We start from the raw sequence: 25,664 nt of genomic DNA, 5'->3' as shown, positions 1-25,664 counted from the left end.
TCTGAATTTTCTGATACACATCTGCCCTGTCAATTTGTAATGCCACATATAACGGATACTGGTGAGTTAGGAGCCAAAATTAAAATGAATTTACATTCATTAAAAAAAATGCTTCAGAATCATGCAAGTTGTGCAGCCCAGATACATTTATATGCATGTTTTATTAAAAAGTTCTCTCCTCTCCATCTTTCGCAGGAACTATTACCGCATAATCCCTTTTCCAACCAATCCAAATGCTCTTTATATCAGCAATTAACAATGTTGTAACAGCAGCACTGACCTTCAATGCTTCGGCAGAGTTCAGAAAAGGCCATTTCCTCTAAAGGTTTTATTGCTAGAGAACTCCTCCGTTTGTTCACGTCGTCCTCAGGTGGATACTAGAATTTATTTGCTTGGGGTTTATGGGCTCGCAGAGGTATATGGTTCAATTTGAGACTCCGCTTTTGCTCCTGCCAAGTAAATAAACTCATCATCAAACAAAAGACAGGCTTGCTTGCATGCACAGCACACTTGGTTTTCTGCAGTGTTGACTACAGTAGTCCCAAGAGCTCTGAACGGAGAGAGATGAGGTTGAAAGGCCATCTGCAGACGTTTCCAACTAAGATCGTTTGTGTGCTAATTGAATTTGAAACATTCTTTCATAATCTTTTTGAGTGTTCTTCCCTGGCAGCAGCACAAAACCTTCTTTCAGCAAGTCCACCAAGCCAGATACACAGAGAAAGGCACTGACTGCTTCCCCCCAATGAGAATCACACGGCGTGTCACTCCACACTCATTCCAGTGTCACCATCCACAGCCAACCGCTTGTTTTCGCTCATCTCTTTTATTTTTAGAAGTCATAAAAAATTGAAAACAGTGCAAAAGTGATCCTTGATGTGCACAAGGATTTGCTTTAAAGCCTGGTTGAGTCTTCTTCATTGGACTGATGCAATATGTTAAATACAGTGCAGAATGCCCATTTTTAAAATGCTACAGTGATTACAGCATACAATATAGTGGTTCTTGGTCAAATATTGTGTATCGTGTTCAGTTTAATTCTCTCTCTGTACAAAATTGTCTTCAACTACAACAATATTTTTTAACAAAAATTCTTGAAACAAACACACACTCACACCCTTATAAATAATGGTTGGCCAATAAATGCTTAATCTGTCAGTCAAAAAAAAAAAAAAATCAAGTAAACAAGGCAGTTTTAAATAGTGATGCTTCCAGAGCTGTCAAATCATTTCAATTTTATACTATACACTTTGACATTGTGAGAAAATTAGTGTCAGAGCAGAATTAAGTGAACTTGTTACATGGGTTTGCACTCACAGGCTTTGCTGGCCTTGAGTCCAACCATATTTAAAGCATGTGGACAGTGCCTAAAGATGGTCTTGTTTAATCTACGACCAATGTGACGCCGGCCATGCAGCCAAACATATAGCAAAACTTTCAGACCCATTCCATTTTCACATGCTTTCATTCTGGGAAGAATTTTTTTTAAGGGAAACCCTGAAAACAATCCCATATGTGCTTATTAAACTCTTTGTCGTTGCTGTAATAATCACAGCTTGCGTCCTCAGGTGGGAGGGGGTCCTTTATAATGTAGGGCCAGGTGAAATGAGCGGGTCAGGGTATTGGACCGACGACATGAGGTATCATGGACTGAAATGAGGTACCAGATCATCACAGCAAGCAGGAGGGCAAATAGGATGACATAAAACCTCAGGGGCCACAACTGCCAGGGGCCTCTTTGCCATTGGCTGCTAGTAGAGGTCTTCGGTTTAATCGGGCCACTGGAAAAAGAAAAATATATGATAAAAAGCAATTTTTCAGCATTAACAGAAGAAAGAGACAGGTCTCCGCTATGGTGATAGTTGGCATAAATCAGCTGTGCCCAATCTTGCTTCATGGAGGGCCAATTTCCCAAGAGTTTAGCTCCAACCTGCCCCAACACTTGTGCCTGGATGTTTCTAGCAATTCAAAAGACTCTGATTAGCTGGTTCAGGTGTGTTTAATTACGACTGGAGCAAGATAATGACCCACCAGGAGCATAAATCAATTTTAATTTAAGCTTGGTATGCATTGGTGAGGTAAAATTGCTTTAATATGTGCAAATACTGCTCGCCGTGGAGTTTCTTTAAGGACAGCCTTCATTTAACAATTCCAAAATGTTTCAACGATTCATGTAAAAATGACTTTAACCAACATTTAAACATATGTGTCCTTGCTTCATGTTTAAATGCATTTAAATTGGCCTCACTGGTCAGGGAAGCATATGACTTCACTTTGTCAAATGATTCTCATTGCATGTTTGCAGTCCAATAGACCTTAACACTGCCCAAATCACTGGCTCACGATTAACTAAGAATATTGGGTACAACTCTAAATATGTTGGACCGTGACTTTGATTATAAAACTTTTTCCCAAAAATATCTTAGTCCAGGTTTAGAAAGACAATTTTAGAATTTAGAAAAGAGTAAATTATGACAGTTTCTATTTTTGAGTGAACTATCCCTTTAGATTTACATACTGAATATGCAGACAGGCAAATTCACTATCACTAAAAGTTTGGGGGTTTTCAATGTTTTTGAAAGAATCTCTTATGCTCACCAATGCTGCATTTATTTAAACAAAAATACAGTAATAATGTGAAATATTGATATTTTTGAAAAACTATTCTTTATACATTTAAAAAAAGCTGAATTTTCCGAAATCATTCTAATATGCTGATTTGGTGCTCAAGAAACATTTAGTTTTTAATATCAATGTTGTGCTGCTTAATATTTGTTTTTGTGGAAACGTGAGCCATTTTGTAACATCTTTTGTAACATTATAAAATGTCTTTTCTGTCACTTTTGATTAATATAATGCATACTTGTTGAATAAAAGTATTTTAAACTTTTGAATGCTAGTGCATTTCTGATGCCTATTTTCAGAGCTGTTCAGAGAGAGAGAGAAAAAAATTAAATGCAGTTTATCACAACAAAATACATAATTAGTGCTAACCATATCAAATCAAACAGTTTCTCACCGACTCGACTTTGTACAGGTGTTGTCCTCCAGTGAGTCGGGGAAGGAAAGTCTCTCCTGCTGCCTCTAGTGACAGAGAGGGACAAGACGATAATAGCTTGAGATTAACAAAGCCCTGCAGGGACGCTATTGTTTACCAGCTCTTTGGCACTGGCACACATTACAAGTGCAATTATGTGTGGGGTGTGTTGAGGTGTAAATCACATCATAAAAATCACACAAGGCGCCACATTCGCTACACATTAACAGACCTGGCTTTAATTCACAAACCTTAGGTGACCACAAAAGTAGTTATGTAGTTTGTAACACATTTGAAGCTACTGTGTGAGGGTGTTTGGGGCGTAAGTGTCTGCACGAGGGAGATATACCTGTGGGTCTCCGTGACATTGGGAATAGTGATGCTGGAGGTCACATGACTGGGACGGGCAGGGGTTGTAGCACGTGTGCTGAGTTTGCTGTGGGTGGGGGCGTCTCTGGGGGAGCACGTTCTCCTGATACTCAACTCCCTCCTCCTCCTTTCCGGAAGGCAGAGATGAAAAACTGGAGCGAGGCTATAAAGATTCACAGAAGCAACAAACACTTTTGATTGCCAAAAGAGCGGACAGCACAGTTCTCACTACATGTGACAGCTTCGCTATGCTACAAAAGGCGCTTGTAAATCGAAAGAGACGGGCTCCATTAACTAATAAGGTTCAAGTCTTTTTGTGCTCTGTCTTTTTGTGCTCTCTTGTTTTTCTCATTTGCTCTCATTCTTTGAATCCTTTAATGGGACCAACAGATACGCTGCCTCTACTTTTTCGTGTGACACGTTACACAGGCGCTTTTGGCCCTTTGGCAGTGCCAGTTCCCCACTATGTTTGTGCCCACAATTATGGCTGCCATTAAAGAGCCAGTTAAAGCGGCTGGTCTTTTTCCCCTTCCCTGTAAAGCTGCCAATTAGCCATGAGCACTGAGAAATTACAAGAGGCTCTTTGAAATGGAAATGGTCCCTCTCTCTCGTCAAGGTTTTTCCAAGGCTTCGGCAGGCAAATCGGCCTTTGCATCAGTGCAGAGGATTCTCTTTCCCAGAAACCAACTCCCCCCCCCCTTCCCTCTCTAAAGGAAGCGTTGAGCTTTTTAAGTCGAGATGGTACGGATTCATTCGAGATGGATTAATTATCAGCACGGCTGAATAATGTGTGCCTCATATATTCCTCGTGTACATTTATTTTTATGATGCCCCTAAAATAGGCTTTTTTCTCCCACAGAAAGATTAATAAATATTATGGATTTGTGATAAACAATTTCACTAGATGACTTGAATAGCTCTATTTGGAAATAATTCATCGTTCTAGAATGATTTTGTAGGGGAGTGAATCTCCATAGAAAATAAACTAATTAGAAGCATAGATAAAAATACAACAAAGATACAAATTAAATAAACAGTGCTTTGTTTTTCAGGTTCAGAAATTGAATCATCAAATGTATATTAACACTGCATAGTCTTCACTGTATAAATTAAATATAATTCAACTTTGTTAAAGCAGCAAAAGTGATTTTCCATTTGTATTTTGTTGATTGATTAACATTAATGACAGGAATATGAGGCTGCTGTCACTTTAAGACAAATTCATGGATCCAATATAATGATATGCATTTGTTTTATTTCTCCATGGTTTACGTTCATGTTAGCCAAAGCGAATGCATTTGAGGATACTCAAGCATTGTCAAGCACAAATAGACGCTGAAGAGAACGTAATTCTGTGTTCGCATGTCATCTGTGCTGTTGTGTGTGTGTGTGTGTGTGTGTGTGTGTGTGTGTGTGTGTGTGTGTGTGTGTGTGTGTGTGTGTGTGTGTGTGTGTGTGCGCGCGAATTGACTTCTTTCACATCTTGCGCTAGAATGGTTTAAAATCGCTTGGATGTTTAAACTGACAGGACCTTAAACATGCAAATAATGAACTTTTATTATATTATATTATATTATATTATATTATATTATATTATATCCCTAATATGAAGAGCACATTGAGGCAGTAAACAGATCTTCAGCAAGTCAGTGTGAGATGGAAAAGCAGCATGATGACCATTACAGAGTCGAGACTGTTATAACGTGCACAGCCTGTGACTGCTGTGCCTTGTCTTAATGAGATTTGGCAAACATTTCTCCAATCACAATTGCACCAATCATCCATTCTGCATTTATGACTGCAGCACTAAATATGTAAACTAATGAAGCAGAAATCAAATCCAGAACAAAAATCAGCAAGTTATGAATACTGAACCATGCAGTGTAGGATGAACATAAAGTGGGGTCTCAGAAGTCAACTAGTGCAATTTTGTGATTTAATACCATTTATAATTTTTTACCCATTAAAAAAAAAAAAAATATATATATATTTTTTTTTATATTATATTATAATATAATATAACTATATATATATATATATATATATATATATATATATATATACATATATATATATATATACATACATATATATATATATATATAACACTATATATATATATATATATATATATATATATATATATATATATATATATATTTTTTTTTTTTTTTTATATTATAATATAATATAATATTACTAATATATATATATATATATATATATATTATCAGTTTCAGGTAAAAAAAAAACAAAAACAAAAAAAAACACTTCAGTTTTTTTTTTATTGCAGTCTCAGACTTTTGGACCCCACTGGATAATAATTAGGATTATTTACTTAAGCATCAATAGCTACAACTTGGGTGATGTGTAAAATTCATATTCAACAACCATCACTTAGAGAGTCTGTCCTACCATTGATGAAAAGTTCAATGATTTTATATAATTATTTAAAAGTCAATGGCTGTATAAATGACAAATAAATATATTTAAAGGCCAAAGACTGATTTTATGAGCTGCAATTCATTATAAACACATGAGCAGCAGCAGCTGGCCATTTATGGCCTCTAAATAAGTGACACTGATATACCACTGGTATTAACAACACAGTTACTTTGCATCAAAAAAATTCAATAATATTGACATCAAGCTAATGCCAAAAGCAATCTACGAGAGCCATTAAACCATTTTTGACAGACAGTGTAATGAGTAGCATTACTCACAGAGAAGCTTAAATGTATACATACACTTCCATTCAAAAGATATTTGAATGTTTTTGTGGAAATCGTGATACAGTTCTTTCAGGTTTCTTTGATCAATAGATTCCAAGCAAAGTGTACCTGTGAAACATGCTCCGTCTGGACGGCTTTAGAACAAAGTTGATGCGTCTGGCCCAGCCAAGCGCAGATGCGGTCAGGGTCAAAGGTCACAGGCTCAGGAGACCTAGTTTCAGGTGTGGAAGTCTTAAATTGTCTGGCGTACTGAGGCTTGCCGGCTCTGATGACTATCAAAAACAAACACATGCAAAACAGACGTTAGCAAAGCATAAACAAATCAGGACTATGATGTAAAAAATTGGTTGACTGCAGATTAGACTACACATTTACCATAAAAATGTCTAATCCCTGGATATAAGCACCACATATAACATTTGAAAACTAGTTGCTGCATAGAATATGATACAATGGGGCAAATCACAATACAGAGGCTCAAAAGTTGAGACCTTTGCCCATCATGAACCTTATAAATGAGGTTTAGGTGGCTATTGGCTTTTTTTCAAGGATATTAGAAAACCAGCCAAATTGAGAGCAGCTCTTCCATGATTATAGAGTGATTAAGCGGTGAGAGGGACACTGCCTTCAGTGGATGGCACCAGAGACACTGACCAATCAGGAGCCACGGCTTTACCTGGCACTGGCATCTGGGGTGGGGCCACACGCTCTAAGCTCTTCTCAACGCCCTGAAAAACACAACAAATACGTTCAGCATTCACCTACATTAAAGATATACACAGATGCATGTTATTCACAGCCATTTTTACCATCAACGTTGGCTTCTATACATTAAGATGCATTTCTATTGAAAGTAATGTACTTCAATGCACTTGAATAGTAGGGTGGCTTAACGCGTTCTAAAGCCAGCTCAATAAGTAAAAACATACCATCTAACTCAGACCTGTAACCATCTATTTGCATGTTACATACCCCTGCATGCTACAACGTGCAAGCACACGTGTGCTTACATCTATGCATGCATACAAAGACACCAACAACCATGATATCATTTTAGTTGGAGGCCAAAAATGGCTATGCAAAAAAAAAAAAAAAAATCCCTTAATTTGCATTTCAATTACATTTAGTTGCTAGATGGAAAATGTATGCAAATACACAAAGGACCAGCAATCCATGTTTAAATGTATAGTATAATGGAAATAATTATGGAACGAAGTTGGAGCTGTCAGATGGATTTACTGGCTGCTTGAAGCTGACAGATGCCCTGTCTGGATGCGAGTCCACGGGACTCTTGTAGACTCTCCTCCTCAGAGGATATTTGGCTGGTTCATCTGTGCAAGACACACCTGAGAGGATGGAAGAAAATGTTAAAATGTAAAAATGGCTACGGAAAGTATTAAACCCTCCAGTCCTCATTTGGAATCATGATTATTACATAATCACCTGATTGTAATTCGCATGTGAAGCATAAATATCTCTGGAGCCCCTGCGGTGGTTTACACCACATGCACGCGGACGTATAAACAAAGGGTTAATTTATATTGTGAATGCAAAGTGCTCCAGTTTCACTTTATTTTAACATGCACTTAGAAATGTTGTGCGGAACGTGATACATTTAAGACAGAAATATAGTACTACTGCATAATATGCTTAATATTTATAACACCAACAGACATCAATAATACACAACAGAGAGCAACAAAAATAGTCAATATTACAACAAAATAATATTTAGGTTGGCTGAGATTTAAAAAAAAAAACACACATGGACCAATAGAAATATCTAAAATTGTATTTATATATTAAACATAATTACTGCCCTGTGCAATATTTTTACAGAGCTTTAGAGAAAACAATAATGTACATCAGTATTATAACTTAAACTATTAAAAATTGTTTTCAGTAACAAATAAAAATGAAAAAAATTCAGTTAATTGATAATGCACCATTTCAAATTTTTGTTTCCGGTTTTTTTTTTTTACATACTAAACTACAACTGCTACCTTAACGCCTGAATTTATATAGCTGTATATAAAAAAAAAAATTATGTGTGTTTTTGCCTTTAAGTAGATGGCAAATAATGTTGAGATTATCAATTTCACTTTTGCACAACAAATAAATAGAAATTTTGGTATGTTGCAAATTTGCAACAACAGGCATTTAGGGTAATTTTTTTTACAAAATGGTAAAATTAATAAAACACATTTTCCCATCTCAGGTATGTAGATTTTATTCATGGCACAAAGTTGTTAGAACTTATAAACTTTAATTGACAAATTAATGAATCTTGACAACAGCAAGAAACAAAACACTCTCCTACTCCCTAACATTGACAGTAGTTTTTATACATTCCATGTTACACTCTATTTAACTCTTTCCTTGTTTCTCCAGTGCATACATTATATATTCTTATAGTGTTATATCCTAACATGCTATTTTTTGTAAAAAAAAAATATATATATTTTTTGGCCTGAAACCATCTAAATATAGCATTATTATAATATGTAGCCATTAGCCAAATCCAGCCGTTATGGACCAATGTCGCAAATTTGCTACAAACAGAAATCTACAAAGTACGTAAAAAATATTCGTCACATCAAGTCTATATGAATAACATAGCTATAGAAGCAATCAATAAGCTAGTACATATTTTTATCTTAACACAACTTAACTCATTTTGGGCAATTTCTCCACATTTGCGCCCTTGATATGCGGATTTTGCAAACCAAAATATTAGCTTCGGTGAACCGGATGTAGTTTCCACCCCGACCGCTCTTACTAGAAACCAGTGTGTGCAAAATGTTCCTAGGTATGTATCGAATGTGCACAAACAGACATTGGGGGAAAACACACGCTATCTCGCCTGCAGTCTGAATGGAAGGGGTTTGTTGCAAATTCGCGACAGTGGGCGTTAAGGGGTTAAATAATTGAAGCTATATAGAAATGTGTGTATATAATAATAATAATAATAATAATAATACAAAACCACATAGCAAAATTAAACTAAAATTAAAATGAAAACTGAAAATATTACAAAAGCCAATTCAAAATATGAATAAAAAAGATTGTATATAAATAAAACTACTGTAGATTTCAATGTATGATGTCAAGTGTAATGTGAATAAACAACAACTTAAAGGTATGTGTATCAAGCTTACACAGTAAATGAATTGAACAAAAACAGAAAGCTAATCACAATTATTTGCATGTCAATTAAATCACCACCTAAAGTTTTATGATTGCCATAGACATCTGCACAGGCTTTAAATTGAAGCCCGGACCCGCCCCGTGCCCGAGAACGTTTGGCTCGGGTCGGGTAGCGGACCACTAGATCGCCATGGCAGGTAATAGATATGAAGATTGGATTACAGGGGCAATCCATACCTGCAGCAGCACTGAAGGAGGACGAGTCTGTGTCATCCCGGGAGACTGACCGACCAATGTCCACCGAAGGGTCCCACTCCAGAACCTGGTGATCTTGACTGGATTGAGGAAGGCAGGCCTGAGCCATGGTGCGCTCTAAAAACTCATCCTCCGGCATACTCTCAGAGGGACAGCCAGAGTCAGAGGCACACAGTGCCCAGTCCTCTTCAAAAACCTGCGATAACACAATTCAACACTTGCGTTTTCAGAATTACATTTCAGTTTAAAGGTATTTATTTAGAAGGAAGAAGATGGCTTTTTTTTATGTCATTGAAGCCTCTTATGCTCACCAAGGCTGCATTTATTTGATAAAAAAAAACACAGCAAAACATTATTTGTTAATTTTAGTTACAAAATAATATGAAATTTCAAATAATAATAAGTTATCTATTTGAAAATAATTTTTTCCTGTGATGGCAAAGCTGAATTTTCAGCATCATTACTCATCTTCAGTGTCACATGATCCTTCAGAAATCATTCTACTATGATGATTTGGTGCTCAATAAATATTTCTTATTATTATCAATGTTGAAAACAGTTGTGATGCTTAATTTTTGTGGAAACCATGACTTTTTTCTTTTTTTTTTGGTGAATAAAAAGTTTAAAATAACTTTATTTGTTTGAAATATATTTTTTTGTAACAATGTAAATCTTTACTGTCACTTTTCAATCATCAATTGAATGCATCCATGCTGAGTAAAAGTGAAAACTTATACATTAAATAATTTTGCAGTTAATTACATTACATCAATCACACAATAATTTATGCAATACAATTCATTCTTTCTGAAGTGTGACAACAACATTCTGAAAGTTCTGAGAACATACTGAACTGGGGTGAGGGGGGGGGGGGGGGGGGGGTATGCCTACACATAATAGACATTGTGTGCTTTTTCAGAGCTATGGAAAATATACTGTGGCAATTCATCATGAGATGTCTGGTGTGGGATTCTATAAACATACTATATCAGACAACAGCATAAAGAACATAAAAACGCTAGATTTTTAGCATGTCTTAACATGATCCACTTGGACCTAAAGAGACAAAGGCTCACACAAGGAACTTATTCAAATGGACAGTACATGTATTGTACAGTGGCTGCTTGGCTACAAGACAACAATTCAGGCTATTCAGGGGGTGTATTCATGACTCCCCTGCCAGAACGTATGAAGTTGGATGCTTGAGTAGCTTTCCCTTGGGATAATTTTCTGAAATATGCAACAGCCCTGCCTTGAGCAACAGTGAACTTGAGATGGCACAAATTAAATTATCAAATAAAAAATAAATAAAAAGCTATCAGGGGAATATCAGGGGAGAGAAGGGACTTTTTAAGTTTTCATAGTCAATTGTGCATATGGTGCGTGATAATACTGATCTATGGAGGATTGACCAAAACCTTTAGCTAAAAGCTACCATGCTAATGCAGATCAGTCAACTGCTTGGTTGGCTAACATTCGGGGTGGCAAATGAGTTGAAATGATTATACGCACCTTGATTTCAGACCAAAAATGGAGCAATTGAATTACAAGTTCAAAAGAGACTGTGAGAAGACTTTCAGACTTTATCTTAGTTCATTCCAGGTGTGAAGAAAGTTTAATCTCATTTGTGCACATGCAGCATGGATATATACCAGTCTCATGCTGAGCAGGCGTGTGTGCAGGCGGCCCAGGCCCTGAAAGACACAAGTACAGTGGAGCAGGAGTTCCTGCAGCTGGCTCTCGATGGCCTGGGCGTCCGCCGGCTCGCTCCTTTGGATCAGCTCTTCTCCGTGCTGGAGTAAATCGTTCAGTTTACCTGCACTCTCTCCAACCGCCTCTTGAAACCCCTGAGAGATAGATATACACAAACATGTTTAATAATCATACACATAGTCAAGTCAAGTCAAGTCATCTTTATTTATATAGCGCTTTTAACAATGTAGATTGTTTCAAAGCAGCTTTACAGAGATAAACGTACAATTTAAGGTAAGATTGTTTTGGCTTTATAGCGGTTCTTTAATAAAGTTATTTTCCAGCTAAAGTTAGTTTTGATTGATTCGCTTCCGTCACAACGATCATTTATTATTAAATTAGGGGCCGCTAAGACGACACCATTCTCTCTACACAGACTTTAATACAGACATACAACATCTTTCCTTGATAGTTCTATAGATAAACCCCCAAATATTTAGATAAACCCCCTTATTTTGAATGGAAGGAAAATTAAGCCTATGTTTAGAATCATTAAAATGCCCAAAATAGTTAATTTATAAGTGTTTATTTGTATTTAAATTAAAAAAATTATATATTAATATAACAATCATAATACTCACTTATGATCATTGATTATAATCATTATGATGATTATTTCTGTCATTAATACTGCCGTAATTATTATTCTTATCACTATTATGATGATTATCATGATGATGGACTATATTACCATCATCATCACTATTATGATTGTTTATTTATTATTGATTTCTTTAAAAACATAAAATGTCTGGAAAAGAAAAGCACTGTGCAGAGAAATATTAACTGTCCTAAAAATAACTTGCAAGTTCTTCATTTAAAATGACTAATTCTGATTTTGGGGTGACATTGATTCCTCCTCCTCCTCATTTTATTTTATTTTTATTTTATTTTATTCATTTATTTTATTTAAATAAACTCTATGGTTTTTTGCAAAAAGGTCTCTTGTTTCTCATACTTTCAGTGACCTACTATTTGGTTAATAAAGCTCAGAAATGCCTTTCAGGGATTTGAACCTGTAAATGTTAAAGATCTGCACTTGTTGTGACACAAACCACATTACCCAGATGGCAAACAAACAAACAAAGAGTGATCAGATTTCTCTCTGCATGGACCAATCCATGGATCCATGTTTCCTGAGAGTACCTGAAGCTGGTGCATCTTCGAGCAGGTGTCTTTGCCAGAGAAGTGCTCCACTTCAGTCAGCCTGAGGTCCATATCAGCCAGCCACACTGCCATCTCTTCACTCTGCCTCTCAAAATCCTCCCGCTGGCAGACCAAATGCTGTTGCGCACACACACAGACAGAGCGAGCATCATTCTGTCTGACCGTCTACACCCTGATGCTGTTTTTAGCAGAGACAGAAACTGACAGGGAGACACACCAAAATTCTAACAAGGACGTCAAAGCGGCAAACAGGGAGCGGAAATGGCATAAACAAAACAGACACTGTAAAGCCCACAGTAAAGGGGGGCATATGCAATGCAGCCAAGCATAGACCTACAGTGCGCAGGGGTCACTGCGGCTGAAAGGACAGAATTATGTAAGCTGAACGCAGGCAGAGCAGAGGGCTGTATGGATAAAGAGTTAATGGGATTAAAATGAGGGAAGGAATGGGGCAAGAGAGACTTACGCGAGTAGAAAGTAGCAACTAAAACGCCTTTCAAAATCATGTGCTTTTTATGTTTTTCAGCCCAAATAAACAATGTATTGAGAACCTAAAAATTTGTAAACTGTAAAATATTATCATTTTAATGGTAAAAAAAAACCCCTGTCGTAATGATGAAACTTACCATTCAGGTTTTTTTACCATTGCATTTTTAACAGTAAAATGCTGTTAAATTTACAGTTTTGGGAAATTTAAGACCAAATCATCTATAATTTACAGAATTCCCTGTGTGAAGTTTCACATTTGAAGATTTTTTTCATTGAAATATCTTTCTTTTTCTGTTTGTATTACCATGATGGCGTTTTGAATGCGTGTGCATGACACTGCACACATTAATATTTACATCAGCTTGTGGAAAAGCTACATTTTATGAGCTTTGAATCTTCATGTGGCTTTTTCATTAATCACCTGTGTCTTTGATGGTTGACACTGTATTATAAAAGTACAAAACAGATTTTAGTACTTCAGTAAGTTGTTATATTTACATTATGTCAGTTAGTGAAATATGCAGGTAGCAACTAAAACGTTGCTACCTTTTTTTGCGGTAAAGTTCTGGCAACCACAGCTGCTGTTTTATTTACAATGAATTTCATAGATTTTGCTTTAAAAAGTGTGCTTGCTTTAACAGATGTCACCTTTGAGCAGTTTGAGGGTCTTTATATACCTTTAACCTGCGGCACACAGTCTCCACTGTGTTACTGAGCTGATCCCAGCGCCGTCCGCAGTCCTTCGTCATTTCTACGAGCCGTGCGCCCATAGTACCTCTAAACAGGCCGGCCAGAGTTCGACTCTTCTGAGCCAGGCCGTCCAGCTGGGTTAAACGCATCCTGGCCTCAGCACGCAGGTTCTGCAAAGAGATAAAAAAAACAGTCAGTGCGATTAACAAGGAGGTAACCCCCTCTAAAGTGTAAAATTAACCACCGGAAGGTAAAAAAATAAATCCCACCAGTTCTCTGAAAAACTAAAGCAGGTTATTTTAAGAAATTTGTGCGAGGGGTTAAGACGGAGGGAGGCGCAATGGTGCTTAGGAGGAGAGCCAAGGAGTTTGATGGCCATTTGGTGTCATTTATCTTCACTGGCACAAGTCCCGGGCTTCCAGACAAGTCTGAGTAAATGCGCTGTCGGCGCGCGTGTAAGTGTGTCTGTGTCGTTGATTACACTTTCATTGTAGAAAGCGTCAAAACACTAGCCAGTATCCACTCAGCAACAGACACCTGTAATGACTAATCTGAGATGGCCTTGCACTCATCTTATACAATAACACAGCAGCTAGGAGTTTAGGGGTAAATTATTTTATTATTTTGTTTTGGCAACTCCATTTAAGAGTTTTCACCCTCAGATTTAAACTAGTAAATGGTCAGACTTGTGGCTTTAGCTCTACTGTGTTTCTAGGCCTCAACATTTTCTTTCTTTTCTTCTCCTTTGTGTACAGGGTCCTATCGGGTTAGGAGTGGGTACGAGTGTTTGGAATGTATATGTATGTTATTTTAGGATACGTGTAGTGGGTAATGTGAGCGATGACGTTTCTTGTTTGTGTCCGTGGTGTATGTATAGGTTTTGAATTTGTAATGAATAAAAAGTTAATTAAAAAAGAAAGATTATTTTCTATAAACTGACATTAAGATGTGTATACAAACATTTTCCATTCACCCTGAATGCATGCTATTTTTACTTGATCAAATCACAACTTTTTTTTTTTGTGTGTACTAGTGCTAATGCTAGTACTTCTTAAAACCATCCAATACAAAAAGAATTTGTTTTGTTTTTTAAGAACTTGGCACGTGTTTTTAATTACATTTTTCCTTTTCTTTGCACACTCTTACCTGTCATTGACCCTAAAATTAAGCATCAAACATCACTGAAATTAGACCCAATGTCTCATTACCTCATACTTTTGTAACTCCTCTTTTGCTGTAACATACAGCACATGGCTGGAGTTCGGGGACGCTGCTATTTTCTCAGCTGATCGAAGCCAGTCGTCCAAGCAGGAGAGTTCTTTCTTGAATTCATACCACAGCATCCACCTCCTCTCCAGCCTGATGGACCAATAAGAAACAATTAGGTAGGACAGTCGGTACAGATCAGTTATACAGACAGGTTTCCAATACACATGGATGCCTACTCACTTGACGCAGCCCTCAAGAGAGAAGGAAACATCTTGGCTCACGTCTTCAATGGACGACCACTCATTAGAGAACTCATTCAAATCATCATGTAGTTGAAAGCTTCTCGTGGGACAGCAGGTCTCAGAGGACTGTAGGTAGAGACCACTTTGGTGGTTCGTATCAACACATGTTTGTATCTCTCCTCGGTCTTCATCACTTCCTCTGGGGCCTACTCTAGCGTTTCCATGGTGACTGGCTTTGAGTGACGTCTCTTCTAACATCCTGGCATCACCAAGCGCCACCTGTTTACAACAACACAAAGGGTTCATTAGGATCAAACACAGCATGATACACAGACAGTGTGACCCTGTTGTCAAAAATGAGTTCTTTCAATTACAGTATCTAGTCTTCCTTATGAGGATGTTAAAGGCACACTATGCAAGATTTGTACCTTAATAATAACAGATTCAACATCATCTAGATGGTAAACGAACTCGTACTCGCTGGCAAAACCAGCAATGCAAGTTTGAGAGGTGGCGACCCGACAAATCTTGCGAGAATCACGACTTCACATACATCAACAACATATGAAGCAGCCTCTATGTAGTGATGTAGACCGGTCTCGAGACCGATTTCTGCTTTCTCGGACTCGTCTCGGACTTGTTCCTTCAAAGACTCGGTCTTGACTCGGACTCGGCATAGGCGGTCTCTTCCCATCACTAGGATGTGGGGTGCTAAATGGTTTGGTTGCAAAAGAGTGCTGGGTTGGGGTGGGAGTGGGGACTTGAAATGGTTTAGCGGCCAGAAATGGGGAGGGGGACATTGAAAATTAATAACACATACGTAGAACATAGTTGTTAACAGCAGTGTGACGTAGTGTGATATACACTATGTGTGTGTATTTGGGTGTGTGTGTTTGTGGAAGGGGAGGGGGGGGGGGGGGTGTAAAAGAGTCAGTATTAACTGCATTACACAGTGAAATTGTGTTTATGTAATGTTTGTGTGTGTTATGGGGGAATAAAGTTTTAAAAGATACTGAATTCTAGTGTATTGTCAAAATGTTTAAAATTGGGAAATATTGGAAAATGTTATAAAGTAGCTAAGCCTACTAATTTAGACATACCACTAGAAAATTTTAATTTGCTCTGCATGTCCTAACTATGATTATGCATGTGGTAGGGATTTTTTTTAATGATAGTAAAAGCATAGTCCATATTAAGACGCTAAGACCGCTCCTCTAAACAATTCCCAATCTAGCTTAGGCCTAACTGTTGATTATTAACTGGGGTGATATTAAATCATGAATATGAAAACTGACATGTTTTTATGGTCTTGGTCTCGACTCCTAAAGACTCGGTCTCGACTCGGACTTGCTTCCTCAAAGACTCGGTCTTGACTCGGACTCGACTGTATTTGAAAATCAACGGACTCGGTCTCGACTCGGACTTGCTTCCTCAAAGACTCGGTCTCGACCCTTCAAAGACTCTGTCTTGACTCGGACTCGGCATAGGCGGTCTCGTCCCCATCACTACCTCTATGGAAGACACTAACACGCATTTCAGACGTGAGTCATGGCAGAGTCAGCGAAGAAAACGAAGAAAGCGCGGTCAGAAGAGTGCAGAGACGGCTCTGCGTGAGCGGTATTTACGACAGTAACGTTAAATAGAAGGACTCCACAGCGACTCTAGGGGGCGCTGTTTGAGAAAAACGGAAACTGCATAGTGTGCCATTAATGCATCATGGGATAAATTCATTTCTATGCAACACAATGGAGTGGAAATTTGATGTATGGGTAGTTGACATTAAAGGTAGGGTAGGTGATTTGTTCCCAAAACATTTTTTTGTTATGCTAGTTAAGTCTCTTCACATATTGATAGCAATCACTAAGTCATCTAAATGTGTGTGTATGTATATAATATTATATTATAACATATATAATATTATATATATATATATATATATATATATATATATATATATATATATATATATATATATATATATATATATATATATATATATAATATTATATTATAACATATATAATATTATATATATATATATATATATATATATATATATATATATATATATATATATATATATATATAACGATCTAATGTTTTCAAAGCTAACTCGCTATTGCTAGACTCTCCGAAAATCGCCTACCCTAATTTTAAATAATTTTGGGAATAATTTTGGGAAGAATTTTAGGAAGAATTTAAAACCATTTTAATGACTACGCATGCAGCTTTTAATTGAGAGACTAAAAATAAATCCATTTGTCAGTTTTAAAAGTTAACTAGTAATGCCAAAAGATTATTAAAATGGTGCAAAACTTAAATCACTGGTGACCAGGATTTAAGATATCATTTTTTAAATGAATAAAATATTGAATGAATAAATAAAATTAAATATAAAATGAATACACCAAATAATAAATGAATCAATCAATTAACATGAAAATTTCAAAAATAGGCCTACATTCATTAATAAGATACAATGAATAAAGGTAACACTTTACAATAAGGTCTCATTTGTTAATATTAGTTAATGTATTAACATGAACTAACAATGAGAAATACATTTGTTACGGTACTTATTAATCTTTGTTAATGTTAGTTAATAAAAATACGGTCATTCATTGTTTGTTCACAGTGCATTAACTAATGTTAACAAACAACTGATTTTAATAATGTGTTAGTAAATGCTGAAATTAACATTAACTAATATTAATAAATGCTTTAGAAGTATTGCTCAAAAGTTGACAAACAAAAACGAAAAGTCCTATGCTAAATGTAAATCATTGCATAGTTTTCTTTTTAAAGCTCTCATCTAAGAAGAATTTCACATTCACTAACCACAGTGCATGTGGTTAGAAAAGCTGTGGTTTATTTGCATAATAAACGAATTAAAACTTTCAGACACAGAGGAAAGTCTCCTGTGCTCTAGGGTATATTTTCAGCCATCAAAAATCATAAATCAGTTTTATGCCCATTACCCAAAGGAGTTACGGCACTGCCGCCACAGCCCTGGCAGAAAAAAAAAAAAAAAGAAAAAAAAAGCCAAATAGATTTTCCTCACTCTAATACCTGCATAATGTGGCTGGCAGAACAAGGTCAGCTATGCCAGGCCATTTCTGCTGTCAATCAAGAGTGATGGTCCCAAAAACTGCCTTGGGCTGACCTCATGAAAAACACTTTTTAAAAAATGTTCAAGAATAGCTTAAGAGCCTACGTCAGTCTCATAAGTGGCCTGCATCAGTATTTATGAAGGACGTGCCTAGCGAGATCACTTGGGGAGAACAGTTCTTTCAAAACTTCAAGCCCAACCAGCTAATAACTCAAAGTTAGATGGGCATAATTTACCTGCAACCTTGCCGTCCGCCCCCACTGCAAGTACACGCTGACTTCCTGCTCAGCCAAAATAATGGTCCCTTCTCAGGGTTTGCCGTGAGTTTGCCCCAGTGGAGGGCATTAAGCCACTGGACTGAGTCTTAAGGCAGTCAGGTTGAAAATCGAAGTCACCATTATTGCTTTTCTCAACCTGCAGAGAATGTTGCTCTCGCCTGAGGAGTAATGGAGTGCAAACACGACTGCAATCCATACTCTGAAGTAAGCAAACTTATTGCAGGCTGCAGGCCATATCCCATCTCATCGGTGAGCTTGTGTCTTGAGGAACAGGTGTGTACGTGTGACACCCAACAGGCGTGCAATGACACAATGACTGTTACTCTGATTTCATGCTGATTTTCACCCCGTAGGACTACAGTACATCCCAGCCCAGCTTAAGTTACATATCATAATGCTCCAACACATAAACCAAACCAGGGAGATTGTCATACAAGCCTAAGACGTGGAATAGGGGTATAGCAAGTTCTCACAGGTGTAAATGTAAAACAAACGTTACCATTTTGATATCCAATCCAGTCTCAGACAGCTTGACCATAGTAATCATATACATGTAATCCTGCAAGAAAGTCATGGACAAGGATCATGGTAAATTAATATATATAGCAGGGTCAAAAATCAGCATGAGACACCAAAGGATGTAAATGACAGGCCGGATTACAGATGCTTAGTCATCCCATTCAGCTAGTGTCGGTGGTTTGGCTAGAAACAGACGAGGCAGGTGCATCTGGGGATCTTTCCATAACACAGCCCGCATTTGAATGAGCTGGAGTTGAATAAACACGCAAACTGCTGTCTGCGAGTGTGACAGAGGACAAAAAGCCCTTACAATTAGGCGAAAGGTGAGGCAGGATGAGTCTGCATGTGGAAGCAAATGAAAAGTAATGATGCATTCAATACATCAATGGCGTTTCAGTATTTAGCATTCAGTACATCTTTTCCAGATCATATGACACCACAAAACACCCTCACAGAACATGAATGTCTCTCTGGAGAGAACATCGTTTTTCTTTCTTAACGGCGGATAAAGCGGAGCTTGTCTCCTTGCCGCCGAATAAACCTCACGGCAAACTGAGGTAAAGTTACCCTTTCGGTGGCCAATGACAATTACCTCCCTTGGCTTATGATAAGCATGGGAAAGGTCATAACATTTTAAAATCTCAGACTGTTGCTGTTTTCATCCGAAGCAGTAAACACCCAATCTCTTGCCAAGCTCGGGGCTCGGACTGCATCTCATCCCACACGCTGCCAAGCAAAAAGTATAACCGACAATTTCTGCCCACATTCTATTGATTAATTTGAGGTGGAGGACAAAACAGTGTGTGTCTAATGACTCTAATCAATCACATAACTGAAAACATCACTGAAAAGCTAAATGCTAATTAGACTCATGGACCAACACTCTAGATGTAAACTAACTTTCCTACAATAACTAAGTATGGACTAAGACATGCAGTAAGGAATCTAAGGATATAAAAGATGGCGCTGCTTAATCTAATTCATATCAGTAGATCTAAACTGGTGACCAAAAAAAAGCTAAAAGCAAATAATAAAACAATGAATAATCACTAAATATCCATTTATTTAAAGAAACATCTATATAAAACTACTAAAATAGAGAAATAAACAAATGTACACCTAATAAATAAACACTTCAAGTGGTGAAAATCAAATTAACGCGTTTATGTGGCGTCTTTAAAATGCTTTAAGACAAATCATCTGCAAATTCAGTCAACACCATAATTGAGAATTTTCTCCTTAAAATTGCAGTGTACCGAAGATAGGCTGCGTCTGAAATCTTAAAAATACTGCCTTCGGAGTAAGCATTCCAATGTAGGAAACCTCCTGTAAAACCTTCATCTGACTGATTTTTGAAGGCAGCATAGATGTATCCTTCACTGCCTTTGATATCCCACAATCCTATGCTTTCCAATCGGTGACAGCTGAGCTAAATGGTAAACATGGCATCTGAAAGTTGCGGTTGGTGGTCAGTTTGTGTGTAAAAGTACTTTTTGACCAATGCTAATCACTTTTGATGTCATTTCTAGTGGGAAATTACTATTGTAGTAATTATATGGTCTAATTATCATCCAAGCTCTCTCTATTTTACTGCAGAATATTAAACCGTTACACTGCCTAAGAAAAGTCTGTCCAAAATCAGTTTTGTGAGGTACCATTGTGTGCAAACGCTGCCAGCAAAGTCATCGCCTGAGCAGCGAGGCAACAAATCAGCTGCCTTAGGTTTCGGACGCAAGCATAGTCACAAAAATGTGTTTTAAAACCATGTAAACAATCCTGTCAATGTGCGGGTGGAAATTTCCTATAATTCCTATCATGCTCTGTGGGCATTTTAACACAATGAGCAAAAGACCACCTTTAAGAAAGGACAGGAAGGGGGGGGGGGGGGGGGAGATTAGCATATTCATGAGTCAGCGTATACAAAATGAAGCATAGTTGTAGTTACATTCAAGCTATTTCAAGGCATTAAGAAATTATTTTCACCGAAAAAAAAAAAAAAAAGTTTAAATGTAATTTTGACTGACAAAGACTACAATTATTGACTGGAAGGGGATTTCAAATAAATCAACATAACAGTATATAAAGCAAAAAAAAAAAAAAAAAATGCACATTTCTAAAATAATTTAAATAAATTCTAGCTAATAAAAAAAACTGCTTTTTTTGTACTTGCAAAATTTGGAAAAATTAAAAATATTGAGAAATATATTGCATTTTGCGCTAGCCCTTACTGTGTACTCGCATGCTAAAGTTTTTTTATTTGAGGTTTTACAGACATTTGGAACCGTATTGGGCCACCACTTGATGTGCAATGTAAAATCTTCAAGCAAAACCAGTGGTTTAACATGACGAACACCACAACCCCGCACAATTTTAACACCATTTGCTCAGTGGGAGTCACAATATTACGACGTTCTAAAATAGTTCTGCCTGATTGAGCCAACCGGTTCAGAAAATGTATTTTTAATCGAAAACGTGTGCACACACTTCCAGTGAGGTGACGGCGTTCCACCCACTCCCGTCTGTACCGTCCCATGGAGGTGGTCTGAGGGACATCTGTGTTTCCGGTAATGGGTGCTCATGAAGACGGAGGAGATAAGGACCCTGGTGCTCTGCACCGCTTGAGCTCGAACCTCCCCGTTCTCACAGAGACTGCAGAGACTGCACTCATTGTCTCTTTGGTGCCACAGGCCCAAATCGCAAACAAACAGGCCTTTCTCAGCACCCGGATAGGGAGAAGAGGCCAGTGCCAAGACACCTGATCTGATCCACTACACACACACAAAGCAAGACACGAACCAGGCCCCCCCTCCTCTCCTTGGGCCCCTCAGAGGCCAAGCTGTGTAGAGGGCAAAAGAGCATCGGTACAGCAAACTCGCCTGTGAACTACAGTTCATTATTGTGTCTCAATTCAAGTCCGACCGTGCCCTTAATTCTCTTAATAAGAGGCGAATGCTCTCTGAGAAATTGTTAGTTTGTGATTAAAGTAGCTAGATCAGCCTTCAAATCCAATCCAGGCTTCTTCTAATCCCATTTACAGCACTCGCAATCTGGTGAGAGTTCTCAGACAGCATCCTCTTTGAATTGCCTCCATTTCCCATGCTTAAGACAACATAATTCCAAAAACAACAGATGACAAAGAAGATCTGCTGCTTTGTGACAATATCAAAGGTTTAATGAGGACATCATCCATTAACTGCAGCACACAGCCAAAGGCAAGTTACTCCAAAAGGCACTCTTGTTAAGAAGACGAATTTGATCGCTCCACATGAATGCGTCATTGCTAGAGATGGAAATGATTGCCCTCTCAGCTGTGATTCCCCAGCTAGCAGACGTCTGACAGGTGTTGTGCTCAGGGAGAATAACACAGACTCATTCACCTGACAACTGAGGATTCATTCAAGGACAGACAGAGTTTTACAAAGCAGAATGTCTGTTTGCCATGCCTGGAGCAAGGTCATTCTCTCAGGAGAAAGAAAGAAATAACATGCCTCTCTAGAGGAGTGAAATATTTATATAAAACATTTAAAATAAATAAATGTATATATTTATACATATGTGTGTGTTAATCCAAAGCTATGTAAAAAGTATAAGTCAAAGCTGAACTAAATCACAGATCACCTTCGTCCCTCTTTGCTTTCATTATATGTGCATGCCAGAATACAAAACTGTCATTCATCCTTCACAAGTGTTGGTGAAATCTGATTCCTGGTTTTCAAACAAAGCTCTGCTCAGGGGGCATCTGCAGTTTCAGCAACGAAACTGGCCAGTAGCAACAGGGAGGAGAAAGCTCTTAAAAAAAAAAAAAAAAAAGGTCTAACAATGAAAGCCAGTAGTAGCATTAGACTGAATGGCCAATTACAACCGATGCATGACACCATTCATCATTAAACTCAGCATGGTGTCATTCTGGCAAAGAAGTGTGTTTTGTTGAATGCAGCTATACCCTGTCCTGAACCATAATGGGTCTGGGAGGGGATATTTAGAAAGAAAAGACAAAGCAGGAAGCTCTCTTTTGCCCTTTTAAACCAACATACATTTCTTTCAACCAACAATCTTCAAATAAACCCACTTCTGGGGTCTTCTAGAGCAGGAGGCCAGAACAGTAACCAAAGAACAGGACAAGTACAAGCAGAAGGAGAACTTCATTCTCTGTGCTCACAGCACTTTTTCCTGACACTGCTTAAACCCTGGTTTGTTGGGCCTCAATCAAATCATTGGGTTTAGGTCTACGTTTGAAATAGTAAACATCAAATTAGAGGGTATATTGACTGCAAATCAGATAATTGTTTTTAAAGGGCTCACTGGAAGGCCCCGGACAGATTGAGATAAGAGTAAGATGTCTAGAAAAATAAAACACCAATTCAAGTTCTTCAAGCCATGCAGTCTTGAAATCCACTCAGATGGATGAAATGGCATAAAAAAGCTAATATGTAGTTGTTAGTGTCACAATTAGCTGTCGGAACATTAATTATTTAACATTCTCATCATGATGTAGTAGACAGTGTGCAGTTTTTTCCCACCACAGAGGACACTGTAAATTACATTCTTATGCTAATGATGGCAAGTTGGCAACCAATACGGAGAGATCTGAGATATTAATGATAGAAACATATGGGGAAGGAGATGACGTCTGGAGGCTGGAATCATTTATTTATTTGGTTTTTATTTGTTTTTAATAAAAAAATTATGTTTTAAAATACTTATTCTATCTATACATTTATTCTATTCTAAATATAAAATAAATCAGAAAAAACTAAAGTTAAAAAGGACACCATAGTCACAAGTTTGGACACATTTCACAATATATATATGGGTCAATGAAGTGACGGGTCATTTTTTTTTTGTCCAAAGGCCTTAATAATAATAATAATAATAATAATAATAATAATAATAAAATAATATATATATATATAACATCCAAAGTATGTAAGGTAGTACAACTTGATCTCTTTTACTGAATCCAATTTTTTTTATATATATATTTTACTACATATAAAGGTATTTTAAAGATTTTGAAGTGTCGAAAGGTCATTCGGTAAAACCGATATAGTAAATATTTAAATGGAATAATATTGTTTTTAATAACTAAAGGAACTACAATAATACAAATATAAAGCAGATAAGGCTCTTTTTTTTTTACATTTCCCTTTTTCTCCTTTCCCTGTGCAATGTTTTACTTGAATATGTTGGAGTGTTTAGAGTAGTCCAATAAATGATTACATTTATGAGATCAGTGATCATTTTATATAATATATCTTCTGTGGTAAACACTATATACTATCTCAACATCAATAATGACAAAAAACAGTGTTAATTGATTGTACAAACCACAAAATCTTATTGTTAACACCTAGGTAAACTAAAATATGGTTTCAAATATAGTTATATCTCCATTCTATTTTTTTTACACTTTTAAAAACCTTATTCGTCAATGACCCATATATATTTTATATTATATTTTATATTATATATTTTATATAGTCTGCATATGTATTTCTTTACAAAACATATTGTCCAGATAGGAACAACAGTCAAAAAAAAGAACATAGCCTACATGAAAACACCTTATTCAATAGTGCACAAAAATCATCCAGGGGTGGTACATTGTTAAGATGGTTAAGAAAATGCATAGAGCTGTAATGTAGACAAACAGCAGCCACTGAAAAACAGCTTACTGTAAAATTCCCATACTTCCATTTGAGATATTATAGTTTTACTTACTTGCTAATCAGATCTAAAATGTGGAAAAATTAAAGAATGAGTAGGTGTGTCCAATAGTAGGCCTTAAAGCAGGATGTAGATGCTCTATGACTCATTATGGTTGGAAATGTTATTTAAGCCCATTAAAACTAATTAGATAAACAACAACTGACTACAGGCCCAGTTTAAACTGCAAGAGGCATCAGATGCCATTGCGGGAATAATCATTGGGCATGGAGTATCACATTCAGCAGTAGTCTTGTAACCTGATGGTCTGGTGTTGTCACCCAACTGGTGAGTCATGCATACCATTCCACAACAACAGAAACACATTTAAATACTTTGAAAACAATGGCTTGCATAGAGGCAAAGCACTTAAAACACGCCTTTTGCAAACTGTCACGTGCGTAATTACCATCTGGTACGTCTTCCAAAAAAGTCTGTCTCTGTGTTTACATACTAGAACAAGTAATATTGAAAGAGAATTCGATTAGTGATAAATATGATTTTCGTCGAAAATCTACCCATACATGTATAAATAATTATACACTACGCTGATTAAATGCACGTGCTAAATGCACAAACGCGTAAAGCACGTGAAAAATGTTTGTAAGCGATTAAAAAAAATTTGAAATTGTATTTTATTCCTTTTAAGACTTACGTGCAAACCTGTCACTCCAGCTTTCAGCTTTTTCCTTCAGGGAATCCCTCGGGGTTTCAGCAATCATACATGAGCAAAAGTTTTTATCCGCAGGGAGATCAGCTTTGAAATGTCAGGTATGCTTTACTAACACACATCAAATAAAAAACAACACTAAGTTATGTTGTGCGATAAAGAGAAACTCTGTTGCAGGTCACTTAACACAGTCACCAGTCTTTTGAGTTGTAAGCAAATTGAACTGTCACCTGACACAGGTGAGAGGAAGCCACGCCCCCCGAGCGGTTCATCCGCTCCTCCTACTCACCTTTACA

General features: G+C 37.1%; 1 protein-coding gene across 1 annotated transcript; it reads right to left on the bottom strand.

Moving 5' to 3' along the window:
* Window positions 1-130: 130 nt before the first annotated feature.
* LOC311296474 (nesprin-2) lies at window positions 131-25,636 on the bottom strand. The gene is made up of 13 exons (XM_084418287.1): window positions 25,354-25,636; window positions 15,085-15,365; window positions 14,844-14,994; window positions 13,623-13,805; window positions 12,436-12,573; window positions 11,190-11,384; window positions 9,520-9,733; window positions 7,375-7,481; window positions 6,812-6,863; window positions 6,244-6,407; window positions 3,384-3,566; window positions 3,017-3,081; window positions 131-1,778 (listed from the first exon to the last, which is right to left on the bottom strand). The coding sequence occupies exons 2-13, from the start codon at window positions 15,342-15,344 to the stop codon at window positions 1,562-1,564; spliced, it is 1,929 nt and encodes a 642-aa protein (XP_084274413.1). The 5' UTR covers window positions 15,345-15,365; window positions 25,354-25,636; the 3' UTR covers window positions 131-1,561.
* Between the last annotated feature and the right edge of the window lie 28 nt (window positions 25,637-25,664).

The sequence above is a fragment of the Rutilus rutilus genome, assembly GCF_951802725.1.
Source record: "Rutilus rutilus genome assembly, chromosome: 9".
Taxonomy (NCBI): domain Eukaryota; kingdom Metazoa; phylum Chordata; class Actinopteri; order Cypriniformes; family Leuciscidae; genus Rutilus; species Rutilus rutilus.
Note: the sequence above shows the minus strand (reverse complement) of the source record. Positions and strands in the feature narration are given on the sequence as shown.

What these genes read in the sequence shown, in the direction of transcription:
- LOC311296474 (XM_084418287.1), bottom strand. Translation starts at nt 15,344, where the DNA reads ATGTTAGAAGAGACGTCACTCAAAGCCAGTCACCATGGAAACGCTAGA. An exon ending in CTGTCAGCTTCAAGCAGCCA is followed by an intron (nt 6,864 to 7,374) that starts GTAAATCCATCT and finishes TGTGTTTTTCAG; the next exon opens with GGCGTTGAGAAGAGCTTAGA. An exon ending in ACCCCAGATGCCAGTGCCAG is followed by an intron (nt 6,408 to 6,811) that starts GTAAAGCCGTGG and finishes TGTTTTTGATAG; the next exon opens with TCATCAGAGCCGGCAAGCCT.